General features: G+C 36.3%; 1 protein-coding gene across 1 annotated transcript in view; it reads left to right on the top strand.

Annotated features, from left to right (window-relative positions):
- Window positions 1-23,507, top strand: part of LRP6 (LDL receptor related protein 6) — a 179,909-nt gene that overhangs the window by 111,067 nt on the left and 45,335 nt on the right. The window contains exons 7-10 of the mRNA XM_049627077.1: window positions 1,005-1,176; window positions 20,114-20,330; window positions 21,089-21,378; window positions 22,667-22,893. Coding sequence (XP_049483034.1) covers window positions 1,005-1,176; window positions 20,114-20,330; window positions 21,089-21,378; window positions 22,667-22,893 — 906 coding nt within the window. The remainder of the gene's footprint in view (window positions 1-1,004; window positions 1,177-20,113; window positions 20,331-21,088; window positions 21,379-22,666; window positions 22,894-23,507) is intronic.

Below are 23,507 nucleotides of genomic sequence, written 5' to 3'. Positions count from 1 at the left end.
TTGGAATAAAATCTCAAATTAAAGAATTCTTAGGTTTTTTTCCCTTGAATGATTTGAATAGTTTTTCTTTATAAATTAAGTCAGTACTTGCTGACTTTGGGTGTTGGCTACAGATTTTGCCGAGGTTGCATCATGACCATGAAAAATGTGGAAAGAAATTGTTTTCAGAACTCTTTCTCTTCCTCTAGAAGATGTAATTCCATCCCATTTTTAGTACTTCTAGAATGATATGGTAAAGGATATATATCTAACTTTATATATCCCAAGATATATGAATGACTTGAAAAAAAATTTTTTTTTTGTCAGACAGAACACCCTGACCACAACCCAGGGAAACATAGCTTTCTGTATACTCACCCATGTTATTTGTTACTATGCAACTCACTCTGAGGGTGAACATGGTGACAAAGTATTACACTTCAGTGTATATCAATGCCTTAGAGCTACTTAAACTCCCAGGAGCCACAGCAGTTACTTAGCACTACAAAAAGAATTAGTTATTTTAGGAATTCAGTTTGTCATCTGAATATTACTACTGGGATAGCCTTTTTGTGTCAGAGGTGACAAGCCAGCAAGAAGAAGAGATGACTGGGGCGCGTGGCTGGCTCAGTTGGAAGAGCATGTGACTCTTGATCCTCCGGGTCATGAATTCAAGCCCATTGGTGGGGTGGAGATTACTTAAATAAAAAGTTTGGAAAAAAGAGATGACTATTAATGGGAAGGAGCACAAAATATTTTGGAAAAACATAACTAAAAATGAAATCTTATTATCGGAAGACATTATCAGTTCTAGAAAACACTGTTTGATCTGAAAATTTCCTACAAGCATATGCACTGCTATTATGTCTTAAACATAACTTTTGAGCGTGTTTAAGTCCTATTTTTTTCCCTTCTGTGGTGTTAACTGATACCAGTGGAATATGAGGGGTGGACCTCACCTTTAGGATATCTGAAAGTTACAGTTTATTATCTGTGTTTAGCTCATTTTCTGTGTACTTCTGTAGGTACATGTATTGGACTGACTGGGGAGAAATCCCGAAAATTGAGCGAGCAGCTCTGGATGGTTCTGACCGAGTAGTGTTGGTTAACACTTCTCTTGGTTGGCCAAATGGTTTAGCCTTGGATTATGATGAAGGCAAAATATACTGGGGAGATGCCAAAACAGACAAAATTGAGGTTTGTTTCTCGCTTTTTCATTTTAAAACCAGTTTTATAATGGTTTTTGAGTTGATGTTAATTTGACGCAGATATTCTTGCCTCTTGTCTGGGGTGCCAGAGGTATCTTTTATGGAAATTTTATTCAGCCTTCAGGATTCTAGGCATTATGTATTTTCTTCCACTGAACTCTGATAGATATCTGAGCTATGAGCTATACTGGTATGAGAAGTGGATATTCCTCTATTTCTAGTCCTGAAAGCTTACGTGACTGATTTCCCTCATTATGGATGAAGCCACTGCTCGAATTTCCTAGGGACAGTTTCTGCACGAATCAAATATTATATAAGACGTATACTGGAAGAGCTGGTAGTCCTGTCAGGAAAACAGCCCATTTGTGTATATATAACCTCTTTTTGTTGTTACTGGTGTTGGGGGCAGGTAGTGTCATATATTAAGTGTTAAGATGGTTACATGCAAATAGTTTTTAAATTGATTTATGAGCTGTGTAGGAGAAAGATTAATTAACCAAAGCTTGGGGAAATATTTACTAAATGGTAGAATTAAGTTGTAGCAGTCACAATAGAATTATGGTCGAAATAACCAGTGGTGAATATTTTACCACAGTGTTTTGTAAATGGCACGTACATTGACATTGAATGTGAACTCTAAATTTCACAACTTTGAGTTAGGCTGTGCTAGAGGTCTTATGGATCACATTCTTAAAACAGTTTCTTTCACGATATTTCTTTGTGGGGGGATGTGTGACTTCTCATATAAGGAATGGCTTGGAATGGCTCATCAGAGCCACAGCACATCATCTCCTAACAGATAGATAATTTGGGCTGCAGAATTTTAGAAAGGTAATTCTTAGGAGGGCCAGGGACTCTGAGGGAATAATGAATTAAAGGGCTTTCCTTTCAGAATGGAAACTTGGAATAGAAGAACCCATTAGTGTTCCACAAGGCTCAAATACTGCAAACTGCATCTCTTATTCTTGCAGCTGGTTTGCATTAATAGGAGATTTTGCATAGACTTGACTATATAAATTTTCTCCCTGTTGTTAGTGGTTCACTGCCTCCCCCCTCCTTAAATCCAAGTTAGGGTTTGAATCTTTAACAGCTTAGAAGGCAGTGCTAATGAGACCAAAGTTATGATTTCATTTTTTTTTTTTTTTTTTTAAGACAGGCTATTAGCTTCACTTGGGTCAGCTCGAGTACAAACTGCATACTCGTTCCCAAGCAGTTCACAGATGTATATTGTTGATCAGCTATGGACTGTACATGAGGGTATAGGTATTGCTACTCTTAGAAAAATAGTTAAAAGGTCCTATGTCCTACAAGAATGTTTGTAGGGAAGAACACTTGATTTATTATTTTGTAGGGATTTAAAAATTCTATACTTGGTATTATCTTTTTAAGGTTACTATGACTGATTAGATTGTAAATAAAACATTTGTTTCTTACTGGGAATTTTCCACACTTCAGGTCACTTTAAGTACTTTAGATACAGATATGTATTCAAAATCACTAATAGTTTAGGAGGGATTTAGGTAGAAAAGTGAGAATTTTTGGAGGTTCTGAGTGACAGGGTTGGAGAATACAAATGAATCACATTATATAACAGTATGTAATATTGATTAAATAGGATTTATTTTCTTAGCTTACAGTAAGTACAGTAGATTGTAAAATTAGTATTCATTCTGGCCTGTTCTGTCTTCTTGAGCTGTACATATGTATACAGTGGTGTCATTTGTTCCTCACTTTCTTCTTTCTTTCTCCCCTTCTTCTTTGAGTGGTAGCGTCCTTAAAAACCTGCCTTTCAGATCTGCTTCTCTTCCTCCAGGTTTGCTGTCTGTCCTCTTTTTGACAGATTATTTGGGGTTAATGGTACATCTACCTCCACTAGATTATACACAAAAAGACCTCCCCTTTTTCTTTGCCTGGAGATTCTGATGAAGTTTCTCTAATTGAGCATCGGTGCTTTTGTCACTTTTTTTTCATAGACACATTTGGGAGATAAAGAGAGCAGGTTTTGTTATTCTCTTCTTAATTTATGATGATGTGTAAAATTTCTGGTATATGGCATACTAAGAAAAGAGCACAGCTCTCCATCTAAATTAATCTTGCATAATTGGGGGAGAAAAACTGTTAGTTTCTCTTTCTGAGACTAGTGGTGGTTACAGGAGCAACTGCCACAGCCAGCTTTTCATCTCACTTTACTTGATAGTAGGTTAAATATAGTGAACTTGAAAACTTTTGGAAAAATACATAATTTTTTAAGTGCTTCTTTTTCTAAGGAGGTTGTTTGCTTTTGTTATGTAGCTGGTGATGCTAACTACCGATCCTGCTCTGGGCTAGGTGGTAGTGCTCCCTCCCAGTCCATCCTATTAAGAAATCTTCCCAGTAGGACTCCTCCAGTCACCTGAAACTAACGTAGCATTGTGTATCAACTGCAGTTTAAAAAGAAATCATGGAAGAGGGGTGTCTTGGTGGCTCAGTCAGTGGGGCATCCGACTCTTCATTTCAGCTCAGGTCATAATCTTACGGTTTTAGAGTTTGAGCCCCACTTCAGGTTCTGCGTCAACAGCACGGAGCCTGCTTGGGATTCTCCCTCTCTCTCTCTCCCTCCCCCCTTTCCCCCTCTCCCCTCTCCCCTCTCCCCCTCTCCCTCCCCCCTCTCCCTCCCCCCTCTCCCCCTCTCCCTGTGCCCGTCCCCCACTTGCACTTGCTCTCTCAAAAATAAATAAACATTAAAAAAAAAAAGAATGGAAGAAAGCTTCCCAGCTTTTTGTCATGCCCAAGAATGAAAGCTGCTTTTTCCAGGAAGTGTAAGGAAATATTAAATAACAGTTGTATAGCCCTGTTGCCTTCTGGAAGATTGCATTTACTTGGGATCAAACTACCCTATATGTGTTTATAGTACATTTGAAAAGAAAAGATTGATACTTGGGAAATTTATATGTAGCAATTGTAAGACACAGTAAACTTTTGTGTTTTGATTGGGTCTTATGGGAAGAGCTCAGAATGTTTATCTGCTTACTCTATCTGCACCTTCAGTGGAGGTTCCTTAGATCAGGTTCTCCCTTTTTTTTGTAAGTGGTGAATTAACCAGGTGTTGGATATATTGGAAAGCTGTAGGTTTCAGATTTGATTTTTATTGTGCAGAGTTGGCAGAAAGAACAAATAGGTTTATCTAAGGTTTATAACCAGCTTCTGCAAAGAAGGATAGGACAAGGGGAATTGCTAATGGTGTCACATTTTTTTAAAAGACAGTCATAATTTTGGCTGATGCTTTAAGATAAGGCTGTGTCTGTGAGGATATATCTGATTTCCCTACTTGTCAGCTGATACTGACCACTTACCTGTAGGTGTTATTTGAAAGGTACAATGCTGGTGCTTGTTTATACTTCTTATTCATTATGCTGAAATCATTTCATCACCCTTTAGAAACAAGCTTCTAGGGGCGCCTGGGTGGCTTGGTCGGTTAAGCGTCTGACTTCAGCTCAGGTCATGATCTCACACTCCGTGGGTTCGAGCCCCGCGTCGGGCTCTGTGCTGACAGCTCAGAGCCTGGAGCCTGTTTCAGATTCTGTGTCTCCCTCTCTCTCTGCCCCTCCCCTGTTCATGCTCTGTCTCTCTCCATCTCAAAAATAAATAAACGTTAAAAAAAATTAAAAAAAAAAAAAGAAACAAGCTTCTAGTTTACTTGTCTGCACTGAGCTCCCCCTCGCCCTCCACCTCTGTGCCCACCCAAGTATTACAGTGTTCTGCGGCTTCCTTATAGTATATACGAAAGCATTATCAGAAGGGATAATTTCTATTATTCTGATAGGACAGTCATCAAACAAGCCTTCGTATCTATTTCATAAGACCCTGCAGTAGGCAGAAGCACATTGTGTCTTAACATTCTTGTTTTGATTGGTCAGGTTTCACTGCCAAAACACCTGTTGCACTGAGGGCCTGGAAAACTGCTTTTCAGTAGCAAAGACCTATCATTGATAATTTATAAGTTTAAAGCATTTTTTTGCCATTATACAAAAGTTAAGAAAGTTCGGGGCACCTGGGTGGCTCAGTTGGTTAAGCATCCGACTTAGCTCAGGTCATGATCTTGCGGTTCTTGGGTTGGAGTCCTGTGTCAGGCTGTATGCTGACAACCCTGAACCTGGAGCCTGCTTCAGATTCTGTGTCTCCTTCTCTCTGCCCCTCCCCCACTTGTTCAGTCTGTCACTCAAAAATAAGCATAGAGGAAAAAAATTATAAAAAAGGAATGTTATCATTAGCTTTTTTTTTTTTTTTTGAGGATGCTTTTCTCATTGCATACAACTTAACTGATTGACAGAGTAAATCGCTGTGTTTTGAATCACTGGTTGTATTGAAAATGACATTGTTGGTTCAATTTTTCTCATAATTTTTTTTTTTAGTATATGTGTTTTACTTCATTTTTTCTTCTTTCAGTTCTCAGCTTCTGCTGACAGATGCAGCAATACATACTAGTTATAGGTAAAGAGAGATTTCTTACCTACTTGGAGGTCATCTCGATTTGTTTTCAGTCTCTTATTATAAATTTCCTTGCTTTAGAGAATGTCCGTAGTTAGTTTTGTCCAAATCTAATTATATCTGGCACAACTTTGGGAAACAAAGATTGTTAGAACTTGGAGTATTAAGAAGTTTTGAATAAAGAGTGTATTATTGTATAGGATGTGTGCTGAAAAGTTGGCAATTGGTGAATGATCTATTTTATATTCTAAGCCTGAAATTGCAGGGCTACATTTTCCCTTCATGACACCTTCCTCTATTTTGTCAATATCCTAATAAGGGAATTTTTTTTCCAAGTTTTCAGATTTCTTTGTAAAGTAATTTCCTTGGCATCTTTAGCCTGTGTATTGTGAAACTCTGTTATAACACAAAAGGGCCCATTTATGATGATTTTTCTTGTTTGTTTTAAAGATTAATTTCTTCCTTAAGAAATAATAATAATATGATCATCTGCCATTGAGATAAAGCTCTTTTGATTACAAGTACCTTTTGAATCTTTGCCAGTTTATAACATTCAGTGCTCCTTAAAATTGATTTTATTGTTCAGTTTCAGAGAAATATTCAAGATAATGAGCTTAAACACCTGAATGTTTGCCCCTTTCTACTACTTTACACCACTGTATGTATGTTAATATATATTTTTTCTCCACATGTTGCTGACATATAATAACTGAAGAATGATATTGATAAACACCATCATTAGATCCCTTAGCTCAACAGAATACCTGGATTAGGGGCTTATATTCATTGAGTTGTAAACATGGCGCTGTCCTTTTATATCACTTGGCATCTGTTTGGGATGTATCTTACGATAACACATTTTTGAATTCCTATTTGAAAGTTACCTTTTGATGTACAATTCAAGCAACATTATTTAACTTGTTATAATCTACAGCAGCCAAAGTAGTACATCATCTAATTATATGCTCTGTTGTCTCATTATGCACTCTACTTTATCTGGCTCTGAAAAAATTATTGCACGTATATAATGAGAGAAACTTGCGTGATGATGAGTGTAAACATGCTTTCCTGAAATGCCACCACAAACCCTAGACCCTTACCAAATAAGATGCTTTGCCTTACTTAGGAGTTAGTATGGTTTTATCTATGTGAATTAGAAGAATCTGATGCATGTTGTTATTTTAGTGAGCACGTTTGAACTTGCTCTTGGATAATTTTTAAAATGTTCTGTTACCCTTCTTCTTCTCATGTTTTAGTATAAAACCATTTAATATGTGTGGAGATATTTTTAGTTTCAGTCTACCTTTTTTGTTCCTTTGGTTTTTATACTCCTGAAGTGAAAGAGTTCTGATTTTAAATATGCTATTTTCTTGAGAAATCAGCTTCTTTACAATTTGGAATGCTGTTTAATTGTTAAAAGTTGTAATCTCTCGATCTTTATTGAAACATTTTATAATATCGGGTACTGACCTTAATTCTTGTTTGATTTTCCATTTAACTGGATGACTTTAGATAATTCAGATAATAATCTGGTCTTTGTATTTTGACCAGTAAGATTGTTTGAACCAGATGATCTTTACGTTTCTTCCCGTTACAACATTTTCTGGTGTTTTTTTGTACTAACTGTACAAGATAACTATGTTATTTTAGATTAAGGACAGATAATACATTTTGCCTTGGGAGAGTTGCTTAAAGGAAGTTTGTATTCAGATGACTAGAATATTTTCTTTTTTCTTTAAATTTTTCTTCAGTTACTATACATTTAATCCCTCTTAACTGAAGAAGACTTGCATTTGGGGGGTTTAAATCTTTAGTAACTCACTTTTCTTTTTAATTTTTTTAATGTTTATATTTTTGAGAGGCAGGTACAGAGAGAGAGAGAGAGACAGAATATGAAGCAGGCTTCAGGCTGTGAGCTGTCAGCACAGAACCTGACGTGGGGCTCAAACTCACAAACCACAAGATCATGACCTGAGCCAAAGTCAGATGCTTAACTGACTGAGCCACCCAAGCGCCCCTTTAGTAACTCAGCTTTACTGAAAGCCATATCTTGCAATATCCGTTTATATTTTGTATTGACCCATATATAAGCTACCTCGTTATTAACATGTTTGGTAGGTTTAAATGAATGTTTAAAGCCATTTTTTGAAACCTGCCAAACATGTAAATGTAACAGAGTCCATGTAAAACATTGTTTTTACTAACAGAGTCCATGTAAAACATTTTTCAGGAAGAGATTTCTCTGTAGGTGGAAACTATTATGCTTTTACAAGGGTCACAGAGATCTTATTTTTACTGTTTTTAGTAGGTTTGGAAAGGGTAGGTAGTCAGATAATGGCAAAGACCACAATTTTGGGACTTCTTGGGAGGGAATTTATGAATCCTTGAGCAGTTAAAAGTGGCCAGTATTTTAACTTCTTATTTAAATTTAAAATTATTACCAGCTATTTAATGATTCTGTGTAATAGTTATTCCTAAAGTTATCCCTAATGAACAAAGGCTTCTCCTTCAGTTATTTTTTGCACTTTAAGTGTAGTTTACAATTTAAAAATTTCAGTGCGCCTCGGTGGCTCTGTTGAGCATCCAACTCTTGATTTTTGCTCGGGTCACTATCCTAGGGTCATTAGATCAAGCCCCATGTCTGGCTCTGTGCTGACAGCAAGGAACCTGCTTGAGAGTCTACCCCTCCCCTCCCCCACACATGCGTATGCTTGCTCACACTCTCTCAAAATAAGTAAATTTAAAAAAAAATTTAGACCTTCTAAGAATATTATAATGCAGGCCCTGTAATTATTTTTGTTGAACTCCTAGATTTCCCACACTGTTAATTCATTGCACTATATATATATATTTTTTTTTTGTTAGATTTGATCTGAAATAACTAAATCTCAGAGAAGGATTAGAATTCCTTTGGCAGGGTGCCTGGGTGGCTCACTCAGTTAAGCGTCTGACTCTTGATTTCACTCAGGTCATGATCTCACAGTTAGTGAGATCAAGCCCAACGTTGGGCTCCATGCTAACAGTGCAGACTTGGAATTCTTTCCCTCCCTCTCTCTCTGCTCCTCCCCCCACTATGCTCTCTCTCTTTCTCTCAAAATAAGTAACTTTAAAAAGAATAGGAAGAGGAATTTCTTTGGTTGTAGTGAAATTTTCGGTAGACTGGTATTTATTTAGTATTTCGTTTATAATTGTGAGCTTCTGAAATCTTTCAGTCTTCTACAGTTTGTAAGTAAGAATGAAATTAGAGGCTTTATGCAATTAATATCACCCCTATTCAGAGTTTTTTGTTTTGTTCATTTATTTTTTATTTTGGATTGACAGTGATTTGGCTTTTATATTCAGTTGAGATTTATAACGTTGCTTTTATATTTTAGCTATTGTGTTATTCTTAAAATATGAAAAAAAACCCTTCTATGCCACAGTAGATTTCATTAGGCTAAAGGTAGTAAGTAAACAATGTTTCATGGGTTTGCAAAGTTTTTTTTGCATAAAGAAACTGTTTATAGTTTTCATAAAATTAGCTATGTTTTCTAGATACAATGCTCACACAAACATTTGTTCTTTCTGTCCCAGGTTTCTCTTCCTAAAATTCAGCATTCTTTGGTGCTTTTTGCTTAGTTAGCTTCTTGTATTTGCCCAAGGTCATATAACTTTCTATTTAGGAAAAAAATGCAATTCCAATTTCCTGATTTCCTAATGCAGTACTTTTTGTGTTGTGCTGTGTTGCTTCTCTTTGAGACTGTTCGTTTTGAAATAATTTGAGACTTACAGAAAATATAGAAGGATAATATATCTTTCACCCAGTTTGATTCTACCTACTCCTAGAACAGTTATCAACACCAGGAAATTAACATTGATACAATATCCATTATTCCTGTTATATTTATTAATTGGAATTCTCCCGTAAGGAAGAGCTGTTCTCTCCCCTTTATTCAATTTTTCATATATATATATATATATATATATATATATATATATATATATGTTGGTATGGAATCATGGATATGTATTTTACTCTATAAAATTATGGAATATTATAAGGTAATATTTCATTATTATCATTAAATTGTTGCAAAAATCCCAGAATTGGCATTAGGAGCACCTTCAAGCTGATTCCTGTGTCCTTTTCATGAGCGTCCTTCTCTTCTTTTTAAATTGTGGTAAAAAACAAAACAAAACAAAAACGCTTAATATAAAATCTGCCATTTTAACCATTTTTAAGCAGAGAGTATAGTAGTGCTAATTATTTATGCACGCTGTTGTACAACAAGATCTCTAGAACTTTTTCATTTTGCAGAACTGAAATTCTTCCAAATAGCTTCCTTTTCCCCCCTCCCCCTGGCCTGGCAACCACCATTTTAACTTGCCTTTCTCTAAGAGTTTGACTTCTTTTGATACCTAAAGTGGAATCATCTAGTGGAATAAGTGGAATAATACAGTATTGCCTTGTTGTTACTGGCTTATTTCCCTTAGCATAATGTCCTCACAGTTCATCTGTTTTGTAGCATATAACAAGACTCCCTTATTTTTAAAGGCTGAATAGTATTTTATGTATGCACCACATTTTCTTTACCCATTCATCCATCAGTGGATATTTAGGTTGGTTCAACCTTTTGGCTATTATGAATAACGCTGCAGTGAACATGGATTGCAAACATCTCTGAGATCCTGTTTTAGTTCTTTTAGATATATACCCAGAAGTGGGATTGCTGGATCATATAGTGATTCTATTTTTAATTTTTCAAGCAACCCCTATAATTTTAAAGCCTTTTTTGGAAGAACAGATATTCAGCTTTATCTTATATTTCTCTTGCCTCAGCCCTAGAATCAACTATTATTCCAAAGAACCATGGTTCTTTTTAATGAAGGGTAGTATTTAAAAACCAGTATCTGGGGGGCGCCCGGCTGGTTCAGTTGGAAGAGCATGCAACTCTTGATCTTGGGGTCATGAGTTCGAGCTCCATGTTGGGTGTAAAGATTACTTAAAAAAAGAAACTTTAAAAAATTAAGATAAAGTGAAAAAACAATATCTGGACATAAGGCATGCTCATTGATACTGGAGTAATTTGCCTTTCAATAATAAGGTATTGATTATTATTTCTACTCAGACTCCAAATAGAATTTATTTTAGTTGTGCTTGAAAAGAATGAGAGGAAAGAGAACAGTTTTCCCTTGTTAACATGCTAATGTTTTCTGCGCTAGGGTTTTTGGAAGGCCCTAGGACAGTGGGACTCTTAAAAGTGTCTCATGAAGCAATTGATAGAATTGACCAAGGTGGTATTGTGTTGATCATAATAATGCCTTCAACTGAAAATCTGTTTTCAATTTTTTAGTTTTCCTGAGTAATTTTGGCTTTAGAAAGCTTTGGCCACAGTAGCAATTCTTAGCTCTCTATAAGAGCATACTAACTGCAAATGTTTAATATTCTAAACATGACTCCTTGAAAAAATAAAATTATGTAATGAAACTATGATATTTTCTCTTTTCACATTAAAAATCACTTGTATTGGGGCACCTGAGCATCTGACTTCGGCTCAGGTCATGATCTCACAGTTCGTGAGTTCGAGCCCCGCGTCAGTCTCTGTGCTGACAGCTCGGAGCCTGGAGCCTGCTTCAGATTTTGTGTCTCCCTCTCTCTTCCCCTTCCCCACTCGTTCTCTGTCTCTCAAAAATGAATAAACGTTAAAAAAAATTTTTTTTAAATCACTTGTATTTACCGAGACATAAATCTTAAACTAGGTTAAAAGGCTTTAATGCAACACTGTAATTGCCCTTACGCTCTCTTACACAGGTACATGACATCTCTTTACTTCCCCTACTAGATTCAAGGCATTTCTCCCAGTGAGCATCTGCATGATTGAACTGTTACTTCCACAGATATGTATTCCATTTTTTTTTTTAAATACCACTTCTGTGAAATTCTGTTTTATACCCTATTATCAGTGAACCTCCAATGAGGTATATTGTCTCTTTATATATAAATTTTAATTCACTACTTGTTTTGGACATTGGCTGGAACATTAGAAGAGGAATGGTTCATTGTGAACATAATTTAAATTTCTCTTTTAGTATGTCATAATGTTCCCACTCTAGCTCATTTTATGATGGGTACCTGGTTGTCCTGTTGTCATCTATCTCTTGAACGTGTCTAGTCAAGTGGAGTTGCATAGCAACAACTTTGGTAATAGACTGGCTGTGTTCCCAATTTATGGGTAATCCGGTCTTGACATTTAATAAGCTGTTGAAACTGCTCAAGAAAACAGATGTGATACCTACAGAAGGTTTGCTATTACCTCCTTTCTGTGGAGCTATTCTGGTTAACCCACATCTGTTTCCTGTTGTAGTCTATATTCTCATTGCGGTTTGTAATATTTGGGAATGCCTCAGAATAGTTAAATCCCTACCACAATGTGGTTGAAGCAGTTGAAACCACTAGAGACTCTGGTTTAGATTTGGAGGTAGATTTTAGAAGTGACAGAAGCCCAATTTCAGTGTAACGAATTAAACCACTCTGAGGTAATACAGTGAAGCACACCGTCAAGAGTTGCCAGATTTAATTAGTGTTGGCTCCACCTTGAAAGCATAAGGGTAATCTTTTGGAATCACTTAAAATGGTTCATTTGTTCTGGGTTCAGAATGTACAAGCAAGCTTTAACCAGGATTTGTGTTGTTATTTTAAACATAAGAAGCTTAAAACCATATTTACAAACCTAGTAACCTGCCCCAAACTGTAACTTGTTGGGTATGAGAAATATAATAGTGATTTTCTTTGAGATGAAGCAGTATGTTCTTGTTTCACTGTGTTGCTTCTGTCTAGTAGAGATTGTGTAGCTGGTAAAAAGCACAGTATTTAGGGGAGATGTCATTTTCTTTCTTTCTTTTTTTTTTTTAACATTTATTTATTATTGCGAGACAGAGAGATACAGAGCGTGAGAAGGGAAGGGGTAGAGAGAGGGGGGAAGACACAGAATCCGAAGAAGGCTCCAGGCTCCGAGCCGTCAGCACAGAGCCCGATGCGGGTCTCGAACTCATGAACTGTGAGATCATGACCTGAGCCGAAGTTGGTTGCCTAACCAACTGAGCCACCCAGGCGCCCCATGGGAGATGTCATTTTCTAATGGAAGTGTCATCTCTGCAAAAGTAATGCAAAGAAACAGATTTCAGAAAGTAATCATTGGACTCTGTATAAAGAGAAATATATGGTTCTTTAGATGTAAAGTCTCACAATCAGATTTTGTTTAAGCTGTTGATCCCTTAATCTCTTCAGGGGATTCTTATAATTGGTTTCCACATCATATCAGCAACAAAAGTGATAACAGCATTTGTTAATGACAGCTATTGTTATTATTATTATTATTATTATTATTATTATTCAAGTACGCTTGGACTTGCACCTTATCTTTCCTCCCTTCTTTATTTTTTAATTATGAAAAATATCAGACATAAAGCAGAGATTCTCATGAACCACCATCTTTAACCATTATTATTAGTACATGGTCAATCTAGAATACTCTTAGTGGGAGAGCCAAGGAGATGGCAGATATGGATTATCTTATTAAACTTAAATATTGGGATAACCTAAAAGAAATCAAAGAATCAGGCCTTTGTCCTTGCTCTCACAAGTCTCAGCTAGTTCTTTGAAATGTGGACTTGGAAATGTGATAAAAGCTGGGGAAAAAAAGTAGAATTCTATTAAATTTTTTTCATCAGAAATCATTTTTTGAAATAATTTTAACCTATGTTAGGATTTAAGTATAGTATAGCTGAAGAGGAAGTAAAGACCAAATGGAAGACATTTCATTGTTGTGGCTTTACTGAGCCTACTGGCTTTACTGAGTCTTTACTAAAGACCAAATGGAAGACATTTCACTGTTGTGGCTTTACTGAGCCTTTACTGAGAGAGACAGAATGTGAGTGGGGGAGGGGCAGAAAGAGAGAGAGAGGGAGACCCCGAATTCGAAGTAGGCTCCAGGCTTCGAACTGTCAGCACAGAGCCTGCCTGACACAGGTTGGAACCATGAAATCGTGACCTGAGCCAAAGTCAGACGCTTAACCAACTGAGCCACCCAGGTGCCCCTCAGTAATAAATTTTTAAGTTTTGATTACGTGTTGAAATAAAAATATTTTGGATATATTGGATTAGATAAAATACAGTATTAAAGTTAATTTTACCTGTTTCTTTTTACTTCTTAGAATCTGGCTACTAGAAAATTTAAAATTACAATGCATGATTCACCTGTGGGGCTTAAATATTTCTCTTGGGCAGTATTATTCTAGACCCAGTCCTCTTATAAAAACTACAAGAAACATAGGGAATTAAGGGAAACAATGTGCTTCTAAAATTTCGTTTAAAAATCTTTAGCACATCTTAATTACATGGTTTAGGTGGAAATAGATGTGATGTATCTAGCTTTAATGTGCACTTTATTTACCTCCTTCCCCTCTACCCCTGGGGGCAGGGAACTTCTGATTTTTGCTGTTAAAGTGAAAGAAAAAGGATTAGCTAAAAGGCACTAATGCTCTAGTGGGTAAAGCTACAAAATCCTTAGTTGTGGCTTTTAGGAAAACTGTATTTGAGTTCCTGGCCACTGTGCTAAAGATCTTTGTAAGACCTTCATTACCATTTGTTGTTGTTGTTCTGACAGATGTTGCTAAAAACCTTTTATTTTACATATGTTCTTTGCTCCTTTTTTCTTCTTCCTGAGACCCTGGCTTGCACTTAAAGCAGCATTAACACTGATCCAAACACCAGTTTGGACAAGGGCCTAGACCAAAGCATTTCTAATCTATAATCCCTTATGTGTAATTCTGAAATCGAAAAAGCTCTCAAAACCAACTTATTTCCGTTAATTCATTTGGTGGAACACCTGACTTGAAGCAATGTAAGACTATCTGTAGTCTTTATTTATCCTTTTTTGTGGGAATATATATGTATTTTGCTGCAAAAATATTAATGTGTTTGGCAACCAAGTGCTCCCTGAAGCCAGGCAGAGGTGATATGCCATGTGTGTCGTGTTCACCTTTCTCAGTTTCACAGTAAATCTGAAGTCTGAAATATGGCTGGCCCTAAGCCTCAGATAAGGGATTTGGACCTCTATTACCATCCCACAGTAATTGAAAATATTTTATTAACCCTAATTCTGTATTTAAGATGATTATTTTCAGCACAATCTGAACACAGTAACAGAGGTAAATGAGGTCCTCCCAAAACAGAATTTTGTCCTATCACTCTCCTTTAAAGTGCCCTCAGAAGTATCTTGTTTTCTATAGGTCTCATCCTGAAGTCTCATCCCTGCCATAGGATGGTATCTATCTGCCTAATGTTGTCTCCTTTGAGTCCCTTTTGTGTTCTCTCTGCCTCAAAGCATTTGTTTCAAAGTCACTCACACAAGGCATCCTTGACTGTGTCTTAACATGTGTTACTTTTATTCTGAAAAACCCTTTTTCTGTTTGTCAAAATTCTTCTAATTCTTCAAGATGGATTTGAGCTCCTCTATTTCCTATACTTCTTGATAAGATATAGGCCAGAGAGGAGTATATGTGTATGGTTTTAATGTAAATACAGTTTACCTCCTCAACTAAATTGTAATCCCTTAGCTACAAGAGGCCCTGTAATAAACTTCTTAGCATTCCTCATGAGGTCTTTCACGGCGATTTGCCTTCATTAGATGTGTTTGTTAATGTTTGATTTGGGGCTGGGGGAGTGGAGCAAGGGTCCGGTACAGCAGCAAAAATATTTGTGATCGAATTGTCAAACTGTTCGCTCCTTTTTATCTGCTGTTTTAGTTATGTACATCTAAGTGGCATAAGCAAACAATACAAATTGGGGGTTGGAAATGGGAATAAGGCTGCAGCCCTGTAGTTTTCCACTAGTTGCCAGGATATAGAAAGGTCTGTATTGTTTTTATTCTTCTGTTTTATTTCTGTTGTTTTTATTCTTCTGTTTTATTCTGTTGTTTTATTGTTCTGCTAGACAGTGTGGTTGTTTTGGTCTTCAATTTCCACGTATTCTTTTATATTAATGTATCAGTTTTTATTTTGAAGCACTACATTTTAATCAATTAGTTACAGCCATTTAAATGTAACTATTTACTAAGAGGTACTAAGGTATTTATTGAAATAATTTTAAAAGGCAAGAACCAACATCTGCAGGGCATCTACACATCTGATACTGTGCTACGTATTTAACATTATTTTATTTCATTCTTAAATAATTCAGTGTTACAAGTTCTCTTCCTGTTTTACGGTGAGAAATTGCCTAAGGGTACCCAGTGAGTGATAGAACTTATATTCGAAATCTAAGTCTGTCTAGTTGTGCCAGAACATTGTTTGCCAATCATGAGAGATTTTTAGAGAGCAGAATGAAGAGTCACCGCTAAATAGAAGACGCTTAATTGTGTAAACTAAAAGCATCTTTTGGAGTTGTGATTTTGTTATTTTTCCCACTGTGATTTTCAGTTCCGTTTTTTGCCTGTTATCCAAATTCATACTTATGCAGCCATCTTTTAAGTTGTTCACTTATTAGAATGAACAGAAATGTTGTAGGCTAACACAACTGAAAGAAAGAGTTGGTTGATCCTATAATGTTTTTGGAGGAGAAATTTAAATTTTATTTCATTTCATTTCATTTCATTTTTTAATGTTTATTTATTTTTGAGAGAGAGGGAGAGAGAGCATGAGCCGTGGAGGGGCAGAGAGAGAGGGAGACACAGAATCTGAAACGGGCTCCAGGCTCTGAGCTGTCAGCAGCGAGCCTGACACTGGTTGAACTCACAAACCCCTGAACCATCGTGAAATCATGACCTGAGCTGAAGTTGGATGCTAACCAACTGAGCCAGCCAGGTGCCCGTAAATTTTATTTTTATGAAGAAGTTCGATACTAGGCATTTAGTATGTGCCTTTAGATGAGGAAACAAATCTTAACAGGAAGGTCAGTATTTGGGCATAGTACAGCAAAATTAGTGTTAGTTTATTAAATGTAAGATAATGCAGAGTAATAGATTTAAGATCATACTGAAACTAGGAAGAAAATCAAGTCAGACGGTTTAATATACCATAAACTTGTGAGGAAGTAGTATTTTAGGGTGGTACAGTGCATACTGTTTGGCATTGTGTGTTGGAAACTCTTCGATTGGATGGTGAACTCCCCCTAACAAGAGAACATAAGTTCGCTGTTAAGTATATGACCTTTTAGATGACGTAGTGGTACATTTTCCAGGAGATGCAGTTGGAAATACTGCAGTAGAAACTGATGAGACCTTAGACTAGAACTTTACATATTTATTTTTTGTGTATTTATTTTTACATAAGATAACAGAAGCTGCAAGATTTGATGGTCTTTAAAAGGTGATTTGCAGAGGAGAACTCAGGAAACCTTGGAAAATATCCAACCAGGTCTGAAAAAGGAAGGGAGAACCAGTAAAAATGAAGAGATAAAAAGCCTTTCTGGCTATAGAAAAAGGGAAAAGGTCATACTGTGCCATGAAAATCCAGTGCATAGTTTCAGTGGGTGGTTAAGAGTATCAAATTAAAAAATAAATAAATAAATAAGGCAAAAGATCACAAGAACTGAGGAAAGCAAGGAGGTAGTCACTGACCATTTTCAGTAGACTTATTTCATCTGAGTCAGAGATTGGAAGTCAGCAGAGTAAGGGAATGAATCTTAAGAGATGGAGGCAGCTGTTACAGATCATATTCAAAGAATGTGGCAGTAAAAACAGAATCATTCAACTGTTAAACAGTGTCTTTCTAAGTTGGAAGAAATTGTGTTGTGATAAAGGCAGAAAAAAGGATCCTATGAAGAGGGAGATATCGAAGATCCTTGGGAAGGAAGGAAATAGTACTAAAAGGAAGTTCTCATGAAAGGGTAGAAGATGATGCTAGAGTCAAGAGATAATCTCTGGAGGAGAGTACCTCTGGATGGAGGTAAAATAAAAGTACAGAGTTTTAAAAAATAAACTTTCCCTACCTAGAATAAAGATGTTTCTGTTACACATCTTATAAAGGAAAGATTTTTCTCTCCGATCACAGTTTCCAATAATACAGGGGGGCCAGAAATTCTTTCTTGGAGCTCTGCTTTTAGGGAGGGTTCAGGAATGTATCCATTCTCCAAAAGTAGGGAGTAGTGTGCATTTTTTTCTTACGTGGATTTAAATTTTTTACATGGATTTAAAATTTGGGCAAGAATACCTTTCATTCAAATGGCTAAACTGTAGAATCTGAGGATAATAATGGTTAAATTTTCATTTCCATTTTTAGGAAGGTTTCTTGAGTGAGTGTCTTAGGAAACCTATCTCTTTTTAAAAATTATTTAACAAATATTTATTGAGTTCTTTGTCAGACTCTTTAACAGTAGATGTGGCAGGCACGTAAATGGATGAATTAGGTTCCTGCTATTCTAGAGGTCACATTCTAGTTAGATACGTAAACAAATTATGGACCCTTTTTCTCTACTTAGTCCTTTTGCTCTTAAACACCAAAGTAATCTTAAGATACAAACATCATAAAGCATATCCAGGAATGATCTGTTGCAAGAAAATATGAATGTAAAATGTCAAGAGTGATGTCTCAGATTAAGGAGAAATGATTAACTTTAAGCAATATTTAATGTAGGAATTAGGATAGTATTCTTTTAAACTATGTTTTTTGGGGCGCCTGGGTGGATCAGTTGGTTGAGCATCCGACTCCGGCTCAGGTCATGATCTCATGGTTCGTGAATTCGAGCCCCGCATCAGGCTCTGTGCCGGCAGCTCGGAGCCTGGAGCCTGCTTCAGATTCTGTGTCTCCCTCTCTCTGTCCTCCTCCCCCGCTTGCACTCTGTGCCTCTCTCTCTCTCTCTCTCTCAAAAATAAATATAAAAGAAATAAACTATGTTTTTAAAAATACTCTTTTTGGGGCGCCTGGGTGGCGCAGTCGGTTAAGCGTCCGACTTCAGCCAGGTCACGATCTCGCGGTCCGTGAGTTCGAGCCCCGCGTCAGGCTCTGGGCTGATGGCTCAGAGCCTGGAGCCTGTTTCCGATTCTGTGTCTCCCTCTCTCTCTGCCCCTCCCCCGTTCATGCTCTGTCTCTCTCTGTCCCAAAAATAAATAAAAAACGTTGAAAAAAAAAATTTAAAAAAAAAATACTCTTTTTAAACAAAGATTAAATAAAGATTTAAACAGTTGGCTTAATGGAAGTCCTATTGTATCTGATATGAACACACAAACATTTAGTTATCATCTCTTCTGTCAGATATAAATGAAATATTTATTGATATTTACCCATGAAAATGCAAGGATATAGCACAGTTTTGCTCACTCAATTTTTTAAGTACTTTGTTTTCAAGGTTTGGCTGTTCTTGGAAGGTCAGCAAGAGTTTTTAAATTTTAGAGAGGAGATATAAAGATAGCATCTGGTTGTCATTCCGTTTAGGCAATCACAGTATTGACTTATATGTACTATTTCCTACTAATTTTATGGATAAAAAAATTAATTCTTGCATAAATCATAATACTGTTTGTAGGAGGGTAGGGAAGATACTGTTTGCATGTATGTACATGATTTTAGTACCAGAATAACATTTCTGAAGTCCAGTTTGCCTGGCACACAGGCCACTTAATGGTAGAAATGGTTTCAGTTGGGGACTTCCAAGTTTTTGCTTTAGAAGACTGACTCCATCTTTCAGAACAGAAGATGAGTACATGTTGCTGGAATGTCAGGGACAGAAAAGATGCCTTTGCCACTTGTACAGAAATTGTTGAGTTTATGAGAGTTTCAGAATGAATTTAATAATGTTGCTAAATGGGGTAGTTGGAGACAGTAGGTACATCCCAGTTCCTGGAAACTTAGTTGCAGAGAGTGTTGTAAACTCCAGATACATTTATAATTATAATCTTAAGAGACTGAGAGATGTTCTGAGAGCCCTTATCTTGGGCTTTCAAAAAATTTTCAAACAAAACCATAAAATAAAAAAGTATAATAAGCGGAAGGAGTCCTAAACAAGACATTTTGTTTTCAGCTATGTGATCTTCTGTGAATCTCTGTTTCCTTATAAATGTAAAACAGACAAAACTCTCAGGAAAAATAAAGTATGTTATAAAACAAAATATATAATAAAATAATGTGTATGAAGGTACATTATAATGTAAAAACAAATGTAAAAGCAAATTTAAGGTAATGATACTGTATTTTTAATTTTTAAAAGGCACTTAATAAAAGAGATACATACTAAGGCTAATATTGCCAGAATTTTTAGAAGGAAGAGTAATAAGAGATAGAGAAATAGAGGGAAAATATGAGCTTATACTGAGTATTTTAAATCATTCTTGTTAAATTAGCATGTTATTTTGTGAAAACATTGTAATAAAAATAACTAAGATGACTTCAGTTTTGATACAACAGGCAGTTGGATTTGTCATTTTATATACATTCGAAGAATAAGTACACATCTTTTCCTCTTGTCTTTAAACTTAAACTTGAAGGTTATGCATATTGATGGCACTGGGAGACGAGTACTGGTGGAAGACAAAATTCCTCACATATTTGGGTTTACTCTGTTGGGTGACTATGTTTACTGGACTGACTGGCAGAGGCGTAGCATCGAAAGAGTACACAAACGAAGCGCAGAGAGGGAGATCATCATAGATCAACTTCCTGATCTCATGGGCCTAAAGGCCACAAATGTTCATCGAATCATTGGTAAGTAATTAAAAAATTCCTTCAAAGATGGACGCCAAGGATGAGACAAGTTAGAGATAGTGGTTTATCAAGCAGCAGTGTAAATTTTTGGTGTTTTGAGGGAATATAGAAATTATCTGTTAATTCTTTTTTTTTTTTTTTTTTTTTAACAAGAAATGGGCCTTTTGAATGTTGGCTTAGTACTCTGGCTACATAGTTTTACTTGAAGGGCTAAATATATACACACACACATGCACACACACCTGCTTCATTAAAAGAATTCTGTCCTATTGTATGAATAATGTAACTTATTTTAAAGCTTACTGTGGGTACAAAGGAAAGTATTTGCATACCTTTATTTCCAGTTGATTAGCAGGGGGTTTTGACCTGTCCCGTTTCCGACTTGGGCCAGTGCACAGTCCTTAGGTAGTCTGGTGGTATCCCGTGCCCGGGAGGGCACCACGTTGAAGCTAACTTAGTGTGGAGGGCTGGCCTAGCAAAGTGCATGCACTACAATGCAGAACTCCTGGGCTCAAGCATTCCCGCCTGCCTCAGCCTCCTGAGTAGGTGGGAATACAGGCCTGCATCACTGCCCCTGGCTTTTTATTCCCTATTAATCTTCATGGTATTTATGACATTAGGATTGAAACTATATTTTGGAGCAGATAGAATCATAGGTCTTTGTGAACCACATGCCTAGTCATTTTAAAGTGAAAATATGTTGATTGTGTCAATGTGTGTGTCTTTCTGTATCCTTTTATAATTAACATATTTTTTAGGTTCCAACCCTTGTGCAGAGGAAAATGGGGGATGTAGCCATCTTTGCCTATATAGGCCTCAGGGCCTTCGTTGTGCCTGCCCCATTGGCTTTGAACTCATCAGTGACATGAAGACTTGCATTGTCCCAGAGGCTTTCCTTTTGTTTTCACGGAGAGCAGATATCAGGCGAATTTCTCTGGAAACTAACAATAATAACGTGGCCATTCCTCTCACTGGTGTCAAAGAAGCTTCTGCTTTGGATTTTGATGTGACAGACAACCGAATTTACTGGACCGATATATCACTCAAGGTTAGCTTAAAAGAATTGAAATGTTAAAACCAAAGACTAAAAGGGAGAGGTTCTAAAATTTGAGTCTTCATGCTGTGATCACTCTCCCTTGTTGTTTAATAGGCAGAATTCAACAAAAGCCCTTAACTTTTTAAAGGAAGGAGAAGGTCCATTCCGTATTTAATTAAGTGCTTTTTTAAAATACAGGATACTTTGCTTGAGTGTTCTAAATCTGCAAGACATAATCTACCTCTGCTTTATTCCATTTGAGGATAATGAGTGACATTTTCTGCAATTAAAGAGTAAGCAGTTGAAGTCCCATCTAAATGAGTTACAGAGACTTGACTTATTTTAAACACAATTCCGTAGTCTGGCTGAGGTAGAAAATGCCAATTATGAGTTAGAATATACCTTTATTTTCTTTTTCCTAAAATAAATATTGAAAAGCACTACTAAGTCAATAAGAGGGAGGAGCTCCTGAACAGAAAATCTGGAGAATAATCTTTCCTTCTTCTAGATTGTTTTGGGCCTATTTCATATAATTTGTGTAAAATTTGTTTAATATGCAAAAATCACGGGGTATTGGAGCCAGAATTGGATTCTAATTGTGTTCAATAAAATCTTTAACTTGAATGAATGAATAAATGAAGTAAAATAAGTATATTTTGGCTTGTATTGTATGGCCTTCTAAGTTTTCCTCATCTTGAAAATAGAGATAATGCCTATCTTGCAGGGCTATTTTGAGGATTAAATGAGAAAATATGTGTAAACATGTGTACACTTAAGGTAGTACTTGCCAAGAAGTAGCAGCCATTATTAATGGCTTGAATAATGGCTTGAAATTTTGGGAACTCAGAGCTGCAGTGGTAATAATCTGATAATGGTTATGTACATTTTATGATGTATAAGGTTGTTGAGATCTTTGCAGATTGACACAATGACATGGCATACTCTCAGGAGCCTTCAGGAAGTTGACTACCAATTACAAGTCTACAGCATTCTAGCCATATTTTTTTCACTTGATTACTAATAGATTTTAAAAGCAAAGTCATTCCACTGTCTTACTTGAGTAAATTTTTGGTCCTTAATAATTACAAAAATTTCTCCTCGGCTTGATACTAAAACTTGAGGTCACAGTTGCATTTATTAGAGATTGACATCAGGCTTTTTCTGTGCTTGTAAAATACATGAATTGTATTAAGAAACTATGCTTCTGGATCCTCGCACCCAACGAAAACCAGAACTCTTCTTTCTTGATAGTGTTTTATACTTAAGCCATGTGATTTTGTTGTTAATCTCATTCTTGCAGACCATCAGCAGAGCCTTCATGAATGGCAGTGCACTGGAACATGTGGTGGAATTTGGCTTAGATTATCCAGAAGGCATGGCAGTAGACTGGCTTGGGAAGAACTTGTACTGGGCAGACACAGGAACGAATCGAATTGAGGTGTCAAAGTTGGATGGGCAGCACCGACAAGTTTTGGTTTGGAAAGACCTAGATAGTCCCAGAGCTCTTGCACTGGACCCTGCTGAAGGGTAAACAGCTTTTATGTATGCATTCTTTGCAACTGTGTTGCCCATAGCCTCATTATGGATTGTATTTTTGATGTCTTAAATAATGCTTACTAGGAATCTGGTAACTAAACCATAGGTAGGCTTTATTTTAAAACCCATTAGTTGAGATTTCACTGATTTAGAACTAATTATTAGCTATATTTTACTTTTGCCGTTATTAACATTAGGTAAAGGAAGATTGGTGAGATGGACTAGTAATTAAATATTACCGATCCCATTGTATGCTAATAAACAGCCTTTTTAAAGGTATTGTTTGCATTTTGCTTTACCCTCTCTGAAGTTAAATCAGATCTAAAACCCACTGAAATAATGCCGTGTACTAAGAAATAGCTGCATTTTAAAAAGTCCCATTTTAGAATATTCATCAGTTCAAAGTGGACAATTAGTTTGATCATTGTTAAAAGCTTAGAGAAACTTTGATATGAGATGGTAAACTGTTTTCGATTAAAAAAACATTTCTTTACAACATGACGTTTTTCAAAGGTAGGTGATCCTCTTACATGATGTAGCAAGTTTTAAAAAGCCAACAGCTAAGAAATCTGAAATTTGAAGAATAATTCTACTTTTAAAAGCAG

This window comes from Panthera uncia, chromosome B4 (genome assembly GCF_023721935.1).
Source record: "Panthera uncia isolate 11264 chromosome B4, Puncia_PCG_1.0, whole genome shotgun sequence".
Lineage (NCBI taxonomy): Eukaryota > Metazoa > Chordata > Mammalia > Carnivora > Felidae > Panthera > Panthera uncia.
The sequence above is the reverse complement of the archived record's forward strand: the minus strand, read 5'-3'. Positions and strand labels throughout refer to the sequence as shown.